General features: G+C 33.4%; 1 protein-coding gene across 2 annotated transcripts; it reads right to left on the bottom strand.

Annotated features, from left to right (window-relative positions):
• Positions 1 to 1,135: 1,135 nt before the first annotated feature.
• On the bottom strand, positions 1,136 to 17,503 carry LOC122038463 (probable 26S proteasome non-ATPase regulatory subunit 3). Of its 2 annotated transcripts, none has more exons than XM_042598224.1 (9): positions 17,371 to 17,503; positions 17,168 to 17,257; positions 16,882 to 17,072; positions 3,050 to 3,187; positions 2,827 to 2,963; positions 2,623 to 2,677; positions 2,424 to 2,534; positions 2,002 to 2,241; positions 1,136 to 1,933 (listed from the first exon to the last, which is right to left on the bottom strand). In XM_042598224.1, exons 2-9 carry the CDS (start codon positions 17,247 to 17,249, stop codon positions 1,421 to 1,423), a joined length of 1,467 nt encoding a protein of 488 aa, XP_042454158.1. In that variant the 5' UTR covers positions 17,250 to 17,257; positions 17,371 to 17,503; the 3' UTR covers positions 1,136 to 1,420. The 2 variants fall into 2 exon arrangements, with proteins under 2 accessions (XP_042454158.1, XP_042454159.1); XM_042598225.1 differs by having other exon boundaries at positions 17,168 to 17,260.
• Positions 17,504 to 18,414: the final 911 nt, after the last annotated feature.

The raw sequence follows: 18,414 nt of genomic DNA on the forward strand, positions 1-18,414 counted from the left end.
CCTAAACTTTACCCATACAATTTGATATTCATCAAAAACAAACTTAAAATATCATAATCAACATATGAATCTTTGGATCCTTCTTGAAGCTTAGTGATCATCCATGAGATTTGAAGCGACTCACAACTTTACTCTCTAATTATGAAGATCATATCCAAGTTTCATCACTTCAATTTTTGTAATCTTATGACAAGCCCTCTGATGCAAATAATTAAATACAACTATCTTACTCAAATTGTATTATCAAATTAAATTAACCAGAAATGAGGACCCAAGGTTCAAAATAAGGACTCAAATGCTTTATTCTCTTAATTTTCTTAGTTGAAGCCAAAATATAATGAATGAAAAGAAAGAAATCCTCATACCAAATATAAATACAACTTAAATGGAGTTACTTCCCTTGAATTCTGTACAAGTAAACGGGATGAGTTGAAGATTAAAATTACTTAGGTTTCTTTCTTAATGATTTTCTGTTTTCATTAACAAACACAGCACAGATCTCTTTGGCAAAGCATTGAAAATGTCTGTGATTGTTGGACGCTATATTTCTATCAGGAATATGTTGTTGCGAACCAATCAACAACTTCGATCCGGTTTCCCTTTGTTTTCATAAATGTATTAGCATTATACATTTTTAATAATCCATCATTGATTTTTCATAAATTTATTAAATTCATATTAAATATTTTAATGTGTATAAAGGCACAAATTAAATTTTTAAAAGTTATATATATATATATATATATATATATATATATATATATATATATATATAGACCTTTATATATCTATAATGTCATTTTCCTAGTCGACGTGCTAAGTCAAACCAACTATCTGAATTCGAAATATTATGAGAGGATCAGTATGCAAGTATGAAAAATTGGCATACTTGATCGATCAGAGGAATGGAGGACGTCTGAACGTAAAGACTCTTTGGGATTTCCAAATAATTCCTTTTCGGTCGTTGTTTATGTCTTCGGTGACCATCAGTACCTTGTACTTCTTGCCTCGCATCCTCTATGCAAATCGTATAAGGTGGTTCTGTATGAGATTTCCTTTAAAGAATTCCTTTTCCATCATCAAATTCTGGACATAGAATCATAATAATAAAGGCAAATCTTCTAACAAAATCAAGTAATATGAAACCATCTAATGCAATGAATATCATTACTGAACAACCTGATTTAAAAGATGTTCAAGTCAAATGTAATAAGGAGGTTAACTAAAACATAGATTTATCACAGTGCCTTGCAGTTGAAGGAAGCATCATTGAGTGGCATGAAATGAGAATTCAGGATTTTCTGGAGCTTGCATTCTCAAAATATGACAAATTGAGAAGAAAAAATAAAACGCAATCTTATCAGTTACTGCAATTTCAAAAGCATGGTCCCCTATAGCATCTGAATTACTATTGACTTGCTTAGAAATCATCATCATCCTCCTCGGCTATGTGCTTAGCAAGCTCCTGCTCTTGCTGCTGCCTCTCCCGTCTCTTCTCTTCACTTTCCTTTTCCTTGTTGGAGTTTGGCGGGAACCTCAGAGCTCTCACAGCTTCGTTGTGCATATTGAGGCAGAAGGCGATCCTGGAATTGAATGCAATCTGGGGTTCGTTGGTTGAGTAGACATCCCCAGTTTCCTTGGATACCATCCATCCATCAGCATGATCTATGGTTGCATCTATTGCCCCATCTCTAATGGCTTTGGCCACAATGCTCTCCGCATCAGCCACAGGGTTATGGGAGTCCAATCTCAGCTTTCTTGCTACATCAGCAAGGGAAATCCGGGAGTATGATATGCTAATATTGCGTAATCCAGTCCGTATAACATTGTGGCGTAATCGGACAATTAGATTGTGAGTCTTGTCTGAACTGAAAGTCCTGGAAAACTTCTCTGCAACAGTTCGAAATAGCTCCAAATCTCCAATTCGAACAGCCTAAAACAGTGTTGTTAATATATATAGAGTTAGGATATAGTAATGTTCTTCGGTGAGCATTTACTCACATTAGTAAGCTCAAAATATGGAGACAATGCCTTTTCCATGCCTTTCTGCATGAAAACAGTCCTATCAGGGATCTCACCAAGCAGCAAGCGGACAATAATAGCCCACTTGCTGCACTGGATTCGAAAGCCACGAGCAGAGACTGGTGCTTTCCTAGCAGCTTGCAAGAGACTCTCTTTGGCATCTGTGTACTCCAACTGAATTGTCCGTATCTTTCCAAGGTAGAACAGATAACGGCAGAACTGCAGGATCGAAAAAAAAACAAAGTAGACAAATTATTTTTCTAATCCCATGAATAATCTTGATACAGCTAAATAACAGTACTAGGGCGCTTTTTGATAATAAAAGGAAAACAGCAATGCCAAGGAATGCAATCTAATCATTTCCCATTACAATAATAATTTTAATAAGTTTGAGATTTTGCCTGTTGATTTGAGTGTGCTTCAAAACGTGGTGCTTTTGACCTCAGCTTCTCTGCCTGATCATACAAATTGTAATGGAGATAATTGCGAAGTAGAAGATTCAGAAGGGTTTCCTGCAGCCAGCCATCACGATTCCTTAGATTTCATAAAGACTACATGAAAGTCTTTATGAAAAGGCCTTTTAGTTTAGAGCCAACAAACCTGACCCAATTCATCTCGTCGTAAGGTAGCCATCCTATGCAAACCAAGAAGGGTCCTGATGGGAAGAACAATACCGTATTAACAAGCTATGAATCCCAACAATATGTGAAGCTAAAAATCACAACAGCGAAAGATAATATCTCTAACAAGAGACAACAAAATGGCATTGTTGCTCCGTGAGATCATATAAGTTGATTCACACACCCACGAATTTCAGCAAGGCTATTGGTGAGTTCATAAGCGAATGAATAATAGAAGTACAGACGGGCAGCTATAACATCCACAGTTCTTCGGTTGATGTTCCTTAGTCGAGCAATGCTTGCAGAAGAACATGCTTTAGCCTAGTGCACAACAGAAGGTAAAACAAGACAATTCAAAATCAGTGTTAACAAGAAAATGAATAAGAATACATACGCAATAAACTTGCCTCATCATATCTCTTTTGATCAATCAGAAATATGAGAACTAACAAGTAACAATAAACTTCTATGTCTGGAAGAGAATGCTTGGCAGTAGTTTGGACTGATGAAGCTGTTGTATCCACCTCCATGTCATTCTCATTTTCCTGTGAGGAAAAAAAACCTAAATTTGTCAACTAGTATATGCAAGCATACAAATGGGCAATTTGCACTTGATGCATCAGAGATACATTCCATACAGACTAAAACACATTAAAATAAAAAGGCCTCTACAGGATAGAAAGGGGAATCAAATTTGAATAGGGTAATAACTTACAGGCACATATCAATGACCAGCGTTAGTAAGCTCAAAATCAAACATGATGATCGAAACATAGTAACCACAATCTTCCAGTTACAGAAACCAATTGAACATATTTAACATTTGTACCAGCAAGGAGAAAATGTGTAGCACATAAGAATAAGATAATCCAGCTATATTCCAACAGATACTAATCAATTGCAACCTTCCAATTTCCATTATGGTTCAAAGCCAACACAGCAAAACTTATTTACCATCATTATATATGGGCCACCTAATTGAGAAGGCCAGAAAATAGGGCCAGTTAGAGTCCATGAGGCGCCTGTAAATTGGAGCCTCATTACAATTAGGCCTAAGATGAATAATTGAAATAGCAATGTGTAACTAAAGTTTGTCTTTTGCAAATTGGAAACTAACCAAGAATTTGCTCACTAATCCTATGTTTTAGACAACTAAAGACAAAGCAATGCACTTACCCAAACAAAAGAGCAAGACAACAAATGCAGCAGGTAATCAATAAAATTTAACAATCCATGATCATCCAACATTATATAACAGCATATTGAGTTAAATCTAATACTAAGCACTCAACTCTACCAGAATGGCATCTTCCTTTTCAGAAATCACCTTGCCCACCAACATTTTAGAAAAAAGTCAATTATTCATCTGAGAATCAAAATCCAAAATGTTGACAAAAGTCAACATTTGACCTTAAGTTCTAGTTAAGGTTCTTGAGGTATTCATTAGGTCTTAGCGGTGAACTTAAGGCTTTCTTAACCCTCAAGGAAGGAAGAGAGAAGGGAAATAGGAATCTAGGAGGACGAGGAAGTGGGTAAAGGAAAGAAAAAAATGTTTACCTATATAAGGAAAGGGGGGAGAAGGGAAAGGAATGGAAAGAAACAAAAATACCAGATTGCCAAATTCTCCCCTGCTGCAATTGAAATGGCATTGATCTTAATCCCAATGAATTACAATTGCATAGGCTGCACATATGCATCAAAATTTAGAGCTAACGGGAGGATGTCTAGTAGGTGGTGGAAGGGATACTAGAGGTTATGAATACTACAAGTTTTTTGTGACTATTAAGCGACATGTGGATGAGGACTAGATTGGCAGATGACTTTCTGAATTAAAAGACATTGACAAGCATTAACCAATAAATTCATGTGGTCATCTTATTATCACGGTTAGATATGTGCTATGTAAGTAAACACATTTTCTATATCAAATAGTACATTATTTAAAGTATCATTCTAAAATGCAGTAGGCTGTTACATCAGCAACTTTCATAGAGGATCACTTCACCTATATAATATGTGGTCCCCGTATATGTAGGTGTTTTAAATAGCACTCCAAACATACCACTTAATTGGTGTAGGTGGCTCATCCATGTCTAGGGCATACAAAGTGGATTCAAGGAAAATAAATTGGTCCACGTAATACACACAGCAAGTTCATTGTTTCGATGACCAACACCAATGATTTGACATTTTTCCTCTTCTGTTTCTTCAATATGTGGCGTGCTTCCCCCATCTTTTTTATTTCATCCCATCTAATGACGGCTTATTCCTCATTGGACCATGCCCAAGCAACCCAATTGAACAAGTGATCCACAAGTTATACCAGACCAAGCACAACTCCAAGCCCAGCACAAGAGCAAGGCTAACTGTCTTGTGCCATGCCCAGGACAAGTCATGCTCTATGTCAATCCATTTTGTTAAAATTTAATAATAAAAAATAAAAAAATCATAAATAATTTAAATTTTAAATGAGGATTATTAAATATATTTTTAAAAATTAAGGGTAATTTAATAAGATGTTGAATCCTATTACATTATTTTAGGAGTAGACAACAAAAGACTAATATATAAAATTCTACATGAAAAATTTATGTTAAAAATATATTATAGCCTACGAACCACATGTTCAAGTGCCAAGCCAAGCAAAGTCATGATTAGCCTAACCAAGTTGACGCACTTACTTGATTCTCATCTCACGAGTGCTTCTTACGTATAGTCACACCAAGTACAACAACAACAGAGGCAAAGGAGGATAAAATGGTTTGTCTTATTGCTAATATACAACTTAAAAATTCCTTAAAAGAGGTGAAATAGAATAAAGCATAGCTATTTAAGGTGTGAGACGCGCATGGGTGCTATGGGACCCCAGGCACACAGCGGAAGTGAGGCCCACGTCTTACCAAAGTAAAGCTAGTATAAATTTTACAATTCAAACATATATAGAAAATTTTTACTAAAATATTTCACTAACAAAATTATAGTCCATAAAATATTAAACAATAATGTAAATATAAAATTCACTAGTAAATAAATATGTTATGCGCATAATTCAAATTTTAAAAAAAAATTCAAATATTTAAATCATCAAAATCTTCATCATCTTCCTCAATTATATTATTATCATCACTATTAGATGTTTCAAATTTGTATAACTGAATCTTGATCAGTTTCAAGACAGATTTCTTCCTCCTCTCACAAGGCACATGCTTAAAGCGCACAAGTGCAAGAGGCTCGACTGGTTGCCCCTTGTGCTTAAGCGCAGCTAGGCGAGTGCCTTTAATAACTATGGAATAAAGAAAATCACATTGGTCTAATGGGTGTCAAATGATAGGATAATCCACAGTTATTATACAAACTTTCAAATTTCAACTAACTACTACATTTTGTATTCACTTTGAACAAAACAACTGCACTTTGTATTGATTTTTCATCATGGATACGTAACTTCAAAATGTTAAAGACCGATCCTGACTTGGGTTTTTCATCTATGGATACGTAACTTCAAAATGTTAAAGACCGATCCTGACTTGGATTTTTCATCTATGGATACGTAACTTCAAAATGTTAAAGACCGATCCTGAATTGTAGAGATTTCATATCATTCAAGCTAATTTCTGAATCACATTAATCTAAACTTCCTATTTATGCTAGACAACGTCACCTAAATCACAAATCTTAACAACCTTATCACTCCAATGAAGAGAATAATCCAAAAGGTTCAGGCACAGAAGAATAAATACAACAACAACCACGGCTTATCCCACTAAGTGGGGTCGGCTACACAGAAAAATTAAATAAGTTTAATAAAAAAATAAATTTAATTTAGATTTAATTTAATTAAAATATGATCCGATTTACATATATCTTAATTCAATCATACATAAATTGCAAATATTTACATAAACTTAGAGATTGGCAAGTGTACAATGACAATAGATAAAGAATAGAAGTGGAAATTAAAGGGCAAATATTAGAGGCAAATATCCACATAATTAAAGGGGGAATTCCAACTAGTTTAGATCTAATATTTAAATTTTAAAAATTAATTATGAAATAAAAAAATGTTTCCAAACAAAATGTTTAATAATTGAGATTGTCTCAAACTAATGGATGAGATTGGGTCAAATAGATGGTATTGCCAACCAGGTGATTCAATGGAATGTGCATGTAGGGTCTCATTATGTCTCATTTAGACAGCTAAAATTATGTTATATTAATTTAAATGAGATAAAATACAGTTATATCTAGTATGGATTAAGATATTAATCAATATCTAACTTCTTGTACAAAATAGGAAATCCTATACTAACAAGATATAAGAGATTTGACAATGGTACAGTTTTGAGTTGGTGATGATCTATAAAAACTTTATCTAAGTTGATCTGACATTCAAAAGAATATACCTAATCTTCTTTCATAACTAGCTCTCAAACTGCAAATACAAAAGGATACAAAAGTTTTTGAAGATGAAGTAATAAATTATGGACTACACAAAAATAAAGATAGATTAAGTCATTAAGGTTCTAGTATTTAATCTTGGACGAGTTAATATCAGGAGAGAGACCAAGTATGATATTAATCCAGCAGATGAGAAAATGTGAAAAAGAAGATTAAGTATAGTTGTTACCTCTGCAAGAGTAGAATAAGAAATACAGGAAATGAGACTATAACTTACCTACCTCTTGAAACTACAAACAATTAAGAGTGACAAAAAAATTGCAGAAAACAAAGAATATTTCTACAATTCACAGGAAGTTCTTTCAGCCACCACATACTTCTCCTAGTTGTTTAGACTTGCGAGCACACTACCACAATAATGCACACACCAACATACAAGAACTTTCCAACCAAATTTCTGAGTAGACAGGGCACTAGATAGTTACCATCTCCCCGTTCAGTGTCCTAATTGCACTCTCAAGTGCAGCTTATAGCTACTATGCCTGTGTCCACATCTTGCCTGCTGCAATCAGCAAACCAAGCTTGTGGGATTACCATTCAGAAAAAGGAACATGATAATTTTTTCTACTGCTTATTCCTTATTGGGTTCCAAGCTTGTTATGGTATAACAGAAATTTTCAGTTGCTCAACTACGACGACCATGAATTTCTCCTTAGTTCCAGAGTGAACATACAGTGCAAAGTTTAAACTTTTTCGTGCAAGAGTTTCGATATTCAACTGGAATTGTACAATTTTAGGACCATATGGTGCAACACTTTGCACACTTCAACATGGGTCAAAGCATGCTGAGATGATTGTAAGTTAATTACAGCCCTTAAATCCTCTTCCGCCAAGCTTGATTATTTCAAAAAGCATGATATAATAATTTGAAAGTTAATTTATCAAGTTATATAAATCTAAACAAAATTTAATAATTAAGTTTGGCTGCAGAGTATATAATGATTAAACTACAAATAATGATTTAAGTATAACTACAAATATTATTATCTAAGATCAAATTTTAATTCATAAAGTATAAAAATTTATTAACTAACTGTAAAGTATATAGTAAACTACTATTAACTAATACTATTAGTTATCTAATAGTAAACCATTTACATATTAGTTGTGTCTGTAGTATAACTGATTAATTTAAAGAAACGGTAAATTATTTAGAATTAACTATCTTTATAATAGCTAATAGAGATATTAAAATTAAATTAAAGTTAATATTAAAATAATTTAATAATATTAATCAATATAATTAATATAATGAAGAGAAGCATTGGCGCAACGGTAAAGTTGTTGCCATGTAACCAAAAGGTCATGGGTTCGAATCCTGGAAACAGTCTCTTGCAAAAAGCAGGGTAAGACTGCGTACAATGGGTCCTTCCCCGGGACCCTGCATAGCAAGAGCTTCGTGCACCGGGCTGTCTTTTTTTTTAATATAATTAATATAATGGCCCTAACCTTATGCCTAATTTATTACAACATTATGATACTTAATTTAATACAACAACAATCAAATTTTATCCTATTAAGTGGAGTTGGCTATATGGATTTTTCTACGTCATTGAACTCCATCCTCTATTCTATCTTCATCTATATTTGAATAAATTTTAACTTGTTTTATTATTGCTAACAAAGTTTTCTTTGCTCTCCCTCTTTCTCAATTAATATGTGCATCTGTCGTGGTCTCATATCATCTTAATGGGACATTTATTGATTGCTTAAGTGCATGTTCATACCATGGTTTAAAATATTCCGTGCTAGACGAAACGGACAAAATTTATGGTTTCGCCCGCCACCCTACACTATGGGTGGTTGCGGGGTGACAGAGGCATCGTGATCTAGCAATAACCGGGTCACAACGAGGACATGAGACGTCGTATGGGCAGTGAAAAAGTTAAACTTAAGTTAATAATTAAATTTAAGTTAATAATTTCAATCAACTCCTAGTTATAAATAGAGATAATCTAAGTAAGCTTAATAAAACTATCCTATTAACTTTATAAATATATATATAATCAACAACAATAACAACCAAGACTTATCCCACTAAGTAAAGTAGGCTATATGAATCCTTTTACGCCATTGAGCTTAATCTTCTACTATATCATCATATATATTTAAATAAATTTTATCCTGTTTTATTGTTGCTAACCAAGTCTTTTTTAGTCTTCCTTTTCCTCGTTTGATATGCGTGTTTGTCATAGTTTCACATCGCCTAACTGGAGTATTTATTGGTCGTCTAAGTACATATCCATACCATTCTAAACGTGTCACTCGGAATTTTCCCTCAATAGATACAACTCCGACTTTCTCTCTAATGATCTCATTTCTTATTTTGTTCATCCTCGTATGTCCACACATCCACCTTAATATCCTCATCTCAACTCTCATCTTCTGCTCATGTGCTCAAGTCATAGCCCAGCATTCAGCTCCATATAACATAACAGGTCTAATTGTGATTTTATAGAACTTTCATTTAAGTTTTAGATGTACTTTACGGTCACATAAAATACTCAACGTTTCCCTCCATTTCAACCATCCTATTGTATTCTATGTAAGACATCTCTCTCAATCCCTCTATCGTTTTGCAAAAATGATCCTAAATATTTAAAGCTCTAGGTTAAGGGTAACTCATCTTCTCCTATCTTAATAATTGTCTCATTACTTCTAATATTGCTAAACTTAAATTTCATATATTCTGTCTTTAATCTACTAAGCCTAAAACTTTTCCCTTCTAGTATTTCCCGCCAAGATTCTAATTTAGCATTTACTCCTTCGCGTATTTCATCTACCAAAATAATATCATCCGCAAACAACATGCATCACGGTACTGTGTCTTGAATGTGCACAGTGAGTTTGTCCATAATTAATGTAAAAAGATAGGGACTTAGCATTGATCCTTGATGTAACCCTATCTTTATTGGAAATGCATCAATTACTCCGTCTTAAGTCTTTACTCTGGTCGTTACATCCTCGTACATATCCTTAATTAATTCAATATATATTACGCTAACACCTCTCTTCTCTAGAACTCTCCATATAATTTCTCTTGGGAGTCTATCATAAGTTTTTTATAAGTCAATAAATATCATGTGTAGATCTTGTTTTTGCTCCCGATATTTTTCAATTAATTGTCTAAGAAGATGTATAGCTTCTATTGTCGACCTTCCAGGCATGAACCCAAATTGATTTTCGATCATTGTGGTCTCCTTCCTTAATCTTTTTTTATTACTTTTTCCCAAAGTTTCATAATATGACTCATTAGTTTAATACCCTTATAGTTTGCACAATTTTCTACGTCTCCCTTGTTCTTATATAAGGGAACTAGAGTACTTATCCTCCATTGATCAGACATTTTTTTCATTTTTAATATCATGTTAAATAATTTTGTAAACTATTTAATACCTTGTTTCCCTAGGCACTTCCATACCTCCATCAGAATATCATCTGGTCTAATGATTTTTCTATTGTGCATCTCATTTAAAATTTGTTTTACTTTTGAAATTTGAATTCTACGATAAAAATTAAAATTTTTATGCTCATTTGACCTACTTAAATTACCTAAGTTAAGTTGGTCACCTAAACTTTCATTAAAAAGTTAGATGAAAATACCTCTTCCACCACTCTTTTATTTCTCCATCGTTTACTAATACCCTATTACATTTATCTTTAATACATATTATTTAAATAAGATCTCTTATTTTCCTTTCTCTCACTTTAGCTATTCTATAAATATCTCTTTCCCCTTCTTTTGTATCCAATTTTTTATATAATCGTTCAAAAGTTTCATTCTTTACTTCTCTCACTACTTTCTTAGCCTCTTTCTTGGCTATTGTATATTTTTTTAAATTTTTCTCGTTCTTACAAATATATAATTCCTTATAAGTTATTCGTTTTTCCTTTACTTTCTCTTGTATTTTCTCATTCCACCACCAAAATTCCTTACTTAGTGATGTATGTCCATTTGACTCACCGAGTACACTCTTAGCTACTATTTTCAACTTTAATACCATCTTATTCTATGTTGTATTAGAGTCATCATATATTTCACCTAATGCTTGTACTTCTACCTTCTCCTAAATATATTTTGCTTCCCATCCTTTAACTTCCACCACTTAATTTTTAGAGTTGTATATATTTTCTTTCTATTAATATTATATTTAAGGCATATATCTAACACTACTAACTTATGTTGGGTAGTTAAGCTTTCTCCAGAGATAACTTTGCAATCTTTACAAATCTTTCTATCCTTCTTCCTAATCATAAAAAAGTCAGTTTGAGATTTATTATTTCCACTTTTAAACGCGACTAAGTGTTCTTCTCTTTTCTTAAAAAAATGTATTAGCTAATATAAGGTCATATGCTATCACAAAATCTAATATAGTTTTCCCTTCATCATTTCTCGTTCCAAACCCATAACTCTGATGTACTCTCTCAAATTCCTCATTTTTTTACTCCGACATGCTCATTTAGATCACCTCCTATTAAAATCATTTTATTTGGTGAAATATTTTGTAATATTTCATCTAAATCGTCCCAAAATCTTGATTTGGTAGTTTCATCTAATCCTACTTGCGGTATATATACACTAATTATATTCATAGTTTCTTTCACCAATATTATCTTAAGGGCTATAATTCTATCACCTTTTCTAACTACTCCTACAACTTTATCCTTTAACGAACTATCTACAATAATACTCACTCTATTTTTTGCTTTCCTCTTTCACCATAACTTAAAACCCGAGTTTTCTATCATCTTTGCCTTCTCGCCTACCCATTTTATCTCTTGTACACACAAAATATTAATCTTCTCCTAATCATTGTATCTACTACCTCCATTGATTTACGAGTGAAGGTTCATATGTTCCATGTTCTAAATCTTAGATTATTAGTTGTCTTATCATATTTATTCTTATCCAACCTATGGTGTGAGAACTCTAGTCTATTTAACACTATACGTAAGTTATATATATATATAATAATAAAAAATTTATTTATTTATCGCACCATGATCTAGTATTTTTTATTTTTTAAAAAAAAAACTTTTTTATTTTTCAAATTTTTTAATATTTAGATTAAATTTTTTATTTTTAATTAATATATTTTATATTTAAAAAATATTGAAATCGACGTGTCACAATACAATACTGAAATTGTATTTTCCGATTATAAATCAAAATTCCAATATTGGTCAGGATTTTAAACCATGGTTCATACCATTTTAAACTCATCTCTTAAAGTTTTCTCTCAATAGGTGTAACTCCAACTTTCTATCTAATATTCTCATTTCTTATCCTACCCATCATCGTATGTTAGCACATCCACCTTAACATTCTCATCTCCGTAACTCTCATCTTTTGCTGATCTATTCACTTCATAATACAATATTCCACTCTATATAACACAGCAGATTTAACCATCATTTTGTAAAACTTCTTTTTAAGCTTTAGGAATATCTTACGATCACAAAGAACATGTGCCACCCTCCTCTATTTCAACCATTCTCCTATGTAAAACATTTAAATCAACCCCTCCATTTTTCTATAAAAAAGATCCTAAATACCTAAAACTATCTTAATAATCGTTCCGTTACATCTATTATTACTAGACTTAAATTTTATATATCATATCTTTACTCTACTAGCCTAAAACCTTTAACCTTGTGACACCTAATTTAATATTAACATTATATTTAGGCTACTATTAAAGTTATTAGTTATAGCTTATAAATTAAATTAGAGTTATAGTTGAGTTATATCTCATAAGACAAGGCAAGTGACACGAAGTTTAAACACCAAGGCACCTAGGCCAATTTTGAAAACAGTGCTAAGTAAAATGACACATTTATACAACAAAATTATTACACAATACAAAATATGAACAATTCAACCTAACCAAAACTATATCGGTAGAAAAATTAGGCAACTTTTTTTTTTATGTTGGTGCAATTGTGCCCAAGTAGTTAGGTTTATCCAAAGTGTTTTGATATGTCAAGGAATGTTTAAATTATCGTTGTGCGAGCGCTTCGCTCGCTTAAGCGCAGTGAGGCACAACCCTTGCGCTTCGCTCGCATAAGCGCAGTGAGGCGCAAGCCTTGCGCTTCGTGTAAAAGCACAAGCATTCGCTTTTGCATGACACTTCCGGAGTCTCCTTATTGTGTCCAAAGAATGTTTACATATCTCCACAATGACATGATATTGTCCACTTTAGGCCTAAGCCCTCATGGCTTTGCTTTTGGGCTCTACCCAAAAGGCTCCTGCCAATGGAGATATCTTACATCCTTTTAAACCCATGATCTTTCCCAAATCTTTCTAATGTGGAACTTTGATTGAATCTCAACAATCCTCCCCTCAAATGAAGGATCACCATTACTCTTATGGTCCGGGCCCCCACAAGCATCTGGTCACTCTTGACCTGTTTCGGACCTCCCCAAGAGCATTCAATCAACCTAACCTACCCCGGACCTCCCCGCGAACATCCGGTCACCCTAACCTGCTCCGGACCATCCCACGAATATCTGGTCACCTTGACCTGCAACGGGTCTCCCCGCGAACATCCGGTCTGGACCATGATTCTGATACCATTTAAGAAAAATCATGGGTTTAAAAGGATATAAGATATCTCCATTGGCTCATCGCGAGACGTGACAAGTGGCGTCGGAGGCATCGTGATGCCCGTGGTTACTGTAGCACTATGAAAAACTTTGGAGAGGATTTAATTAATTCAATTAACTCCCAACTTAAATGGGATTACTTCGAACAGACTTTCATTAATCCTAATTAAATTATGTCAATAAAATATATAAAAAATATATTTAAAATTTTAAAAAAATCTAATAAATTTTATTAATTCATATAAATCAAATTTATATTCTAAGAAATTCTATCACATTTTCAAATATTTTTTATTTATTTTTAGTTTTTGAATAATCTAAAGTTTCATCAAAGAATATCTTGTTTATGATCATTTGGATTTTCAAAGACTTTTAATAGATATAATAGTCCTTTTGTTTATTACGCTTGTTTTCGTAAAGTGTGCATTTCACTTTACGCTTTAAGCCCAAAGACCAATGTTTTTTTATGCTTCGCGCTTTTGACAACTATGATACAAACGTGTGCGCATCAAGTTTACAAGGATTTAGTAGGTTATACATAAAGGACTTGGCATGGCCAAGTTAGCTCAATGGCTTAAAGTCTAATACAAGGTAGGGTCAGAGGTAAGCAACAAAGGAAGGTATAGCGCATCAAGGGACTAAAAATTTAAGTGAGGTTGACTGTTAGACAAGGAGTGTATGCAGTTGAAATGTCGAGAACTTTGACAACATGGAACAAGAACTCTGCAAGTGACCTGGCTAAGAAAGACATGTAGAGAAAGCATGGAGAGCTTAATACATTCGAAGAAATGAGGACTTAGCTGGAGGTTAATTGTTGGGCAACATAAAGCTGCGACAAAAGAACACCTAAAAGATGATGAGCTATGAGAGATTCTAGGTGACTTGTAATCTCATGTTTTTAGGCAACATGGATCTAGGGATGGTGATGTGGGTTAACTAGGTAAGGGCCAAGTAGTTTGGCTTGTATAGAGAATTTAACTAAGGAACAATGAGTTCTTGATTTTAGTTTAAGATCAATCTCAATCTTAGAGCTTTGCATGGGCTTACAAGGCGTAAGACAAGCAAAGTCAGGATCAATAGTTTTAATCGGTTAGTGTTGATTTGACTACAAACCCTCTACTCGAGATAAGATTGCTCTTTGTTGGAATTGAATCAACTAGAAAGTCTTTGAGTCGACTCAAAAATATTTGTTGGGTGGATATGTTCATTATAGCGGCTAATTGAGTCAATTAGAATTTTGCAGCAATTAAATCGTGTTTCAGTCAACTTAAGCAAAGTTAAGCCAATTGGATTCAAATAGAATAGATCTTTGAAGCTTATCCAAGCTCTTGAGAGCTTAAGATCCATTTTCTTCAAGCTCTTGTAAGAGGTTTCACCACCACTAAAGAAGAATGACTTTATAGTAGATTTTATATGGAGTGACTCACCTAATGTAGTCAATATACCATAGAATAGGACCGGGAGTCCAAACCACGTTAATTATCCTGTTAGCATCGTTATTGTCTTTTATTTCTGCTAAATATTTACCATTATAATCACTAATATTCCTTTGGCTTGGTAAAAGTGCAAGAGAAGTAAGAAATTTATATTTGCAAGTCTAGACGTTCTTCCATATAGAGAGGATGTCCATATAGAGAAGGCAGTGAGGGGCATGCACAATGATGTCAAGGATGTCATGCAGGAGAACAACATGTTGCAGGGAAGTGGGTTCAGGGTAATAATTTATAGCATGAAGGTGGGTCTTGGGTAAGAGATGGAGCCAGCAAGCTGATTTAAATGAATGAAGAAAATCAATTGCCAAGGTTCATGGTTATAACCACGTCATTGAGATATGCAATCAAGAATCTCAATACTCTATTAGGAGTGATCAGTGCAGATGAAAATCTCCCTACATAGGAAAATAATACCATCCAATATAAGGGATCTTAAGAACGAGCTTAGCTCATGTTGATGAAGGAATTCTTGAAGTGATAGGAAAGGGTCACCCATGGCGGCCACGATACCAATTGGATGAGTTAGAATCAATCAAGGGGTGAAGAAGTAACAACTCAAGCTTATTAGTGGAGCAAAAAACCCATGGATCTCTTTGCATTCATTGATATATAAGAACACTATAGCTCTTCAACTGTGCACAACTATGATTTTTGGAAGATAGAATACATCTCCCTTTTTCATTTCTGGTGTATAAATACATGATATAAATCAAGACCCATGACTCTTGTAACTAAATCATCCAAAGGACCCACAACTAAACATGCATACTTAATACTATGTATAACCAACTTCTACCACAACAGCATGATCAAATAAAATTGTAATACAATGAAGAATACTAACAACTAGACTTGACGACAATATTAAGAGAGAATTAAGAAACTTCTCCATGTTTTTGTCACAGAAAACTATGCTGATACCTAACCTTGTGATTGCATTAGACTCTTTAGCAAATAACTTTCATCTGGATTATGCATGTAACCTATTTAGCAATTACATAATACATATAAATATTATACACCTTCAGCTGGAAAATTGTTCAATGTATGTCAAATAAAATAGATGTCAAGTCAGATATAATTAGCACATAGAATGCTCCATTATGCAAGTTGTTTAACTAAATGTGTCAAATAAAATAGATGTCAAGTCAGATATAATTAGCACATAGAATGCCCCATTATGCAAGTTGTTTAACTAAAATGTGTTAACTAGAACTACTTTTTATTCATAGTCAAATTCATACTAAAAGCTCATGCCAAGAAAACCTTTGATAAACAAAGCTATCTCACATTCTGGCTTGTGATATCATGCAGCAATTCTAAAAGGAGAAAAGTAGCTATTCAACGTACTAAGAATACACAAGCTATCTAGTATGGCACTATTGTTAAATTTTTGGCATTAAAAAACTGTAGTCATTTCTGCATCTAATTAGAAATTAGCATAGACAAACAAAGCCAGAGAAAAGACTAAAAATATAAATGCCAGCAACTCAGCTGCAAATCAAGGGTTTATAGAGATTTCAGAATTCAATGAATGTTCGCAATAAATACTTAAACTAAGTATGTGCAACTGCACCTGAACTCACAGACACAAAGCCACACTACTAATCAATAGCATAAGTATCACTATAAAATAATAACCTAACCGCAGAAACAAAGTAAAGGGCCAAACAATCCATTACCTTAGGGAGAAACGAAGATAGCTTAGCAAAAGCTTCTGACCCCGCAGTTAGGACATGACCAAGAAAAGCAGACACCACCGGCGCCTTCAGCTTCCTGCGAAGCATCATCGTAAGACGTATGGCCCGCACGATACGCCTAACCTCTTTGGCCTGCGCACCAGTCTCAATTAGGGCAGCGATCTCCTTCAAATCTGAACCCATAAGCAACAGAAAACCATGATATATTTCAATAAATCGAGAAAATATCAATAAATTGCAGAGGTTCAAACGAGGAGATCATTCGCACGTTGAAGAGCGGAAGGAGCAGCGGCAGGTACGACAGAATTAGACAGCGTCTGAACCTCCTTCATCTCGACATCTGCAGTCATCTTTCCTTCTACTAGCCGGGAAAAAAAGTGAGAGAGAGAGAGAGAAAGAGCAGATCCGAGATCAGCGAGGAGAAAGAAAGAGCAATTGGAGAAAAGAGATGCAAAATATATCAAAACTCACAGTGAGATGAGAGGAGGCAGAGATGGCTAGGTTTAGGTTGGCTGATAAGCCTTTTCTTTTTCCGCAAGTAACTAATAAGCTTTGCTTCGCTTCGTCCGCTTTATACCGGTCTTCATGATCTCGAATTCGAGACATCTGGTTCAGGTGAAGGATGACCGGGTTACAGCCGAATCGGACGCCGACTCTGGTCTGATCCAATATGACTAACTCGCCGGCTGAAAGATTTCCAATTATAATATTTGAAAAAAATTAAAGAATCATTTCCTTTAATGGTGCCTGTTTGTTAACGAAAATTTATCAAATCACTATTTGTTGTAAAATAGAATATGTGAATGTTCATAATCCCTACTAATTTTATAAATTTCTTATCTATATAAATGTGTCATTTTTTAAACTCTTAAGTTATGTAAATTCATAAGAAATTTCAATATGATTGTGTACCTATAAATACATATGTATATACTCGTTTCAGAGTAAGAAAGAGAGTGGAAAAAAGAAATGGGATAATAATATTTCTTTTTTATATATAATTATTTATATAATTTCATAATTTGTTATCAGCACGAAGAGCTCTATTTTTTTTTTTTAATCAGTTATAAGTAATATCAAAAAAAAATGTATAGATATATTTATATATGCATATTTTTTCTCTCAATCAAAATTATTCACATGCCAAGAAGTTAAATTTATAGTTTCTTTATTATTTGTTAGCTATTATCTGATTAACTATTAGTTAGTTACTTATTTGTATGACTTGCAACGTTTCAAAATTTTTACAATATTTTACAGTTAAGTATTATCAAATCATCTTTTAATTATATCATATTTTATCATTTATTAATAAATATATATGATGCACAATAATTATTATTAATAATTTAGTTTTCTTTGAAATTAAGTTTTCTTTGAAATAGTGGGTTTTGATCGAACCCTACTAATGGACTTAAAGAGCTTTGATTGAACCCATTTCAGTTCCTGTGAATTTCTGTAGGAGTTTAAATATGTTATCCATTGTTTATTTCGACTTCTCAGAGGTGTTAAAAT

The sequence above is a fragment of the Zingiber officinale genome, chromosome 1A (assembly GCF_018446385.1).
Source record: "Zingiber officinale cultivar Zhangliang chromosome 1A, Zo_v1.1, whole genome shotgun sequence".
Lineage (NCBI taxonomy): Eukaryota > Viridiplantae > Streptophyta > Magnoliopsida > Zingiberales > Zingiberaceae > Zingiber > Zingiber officinale.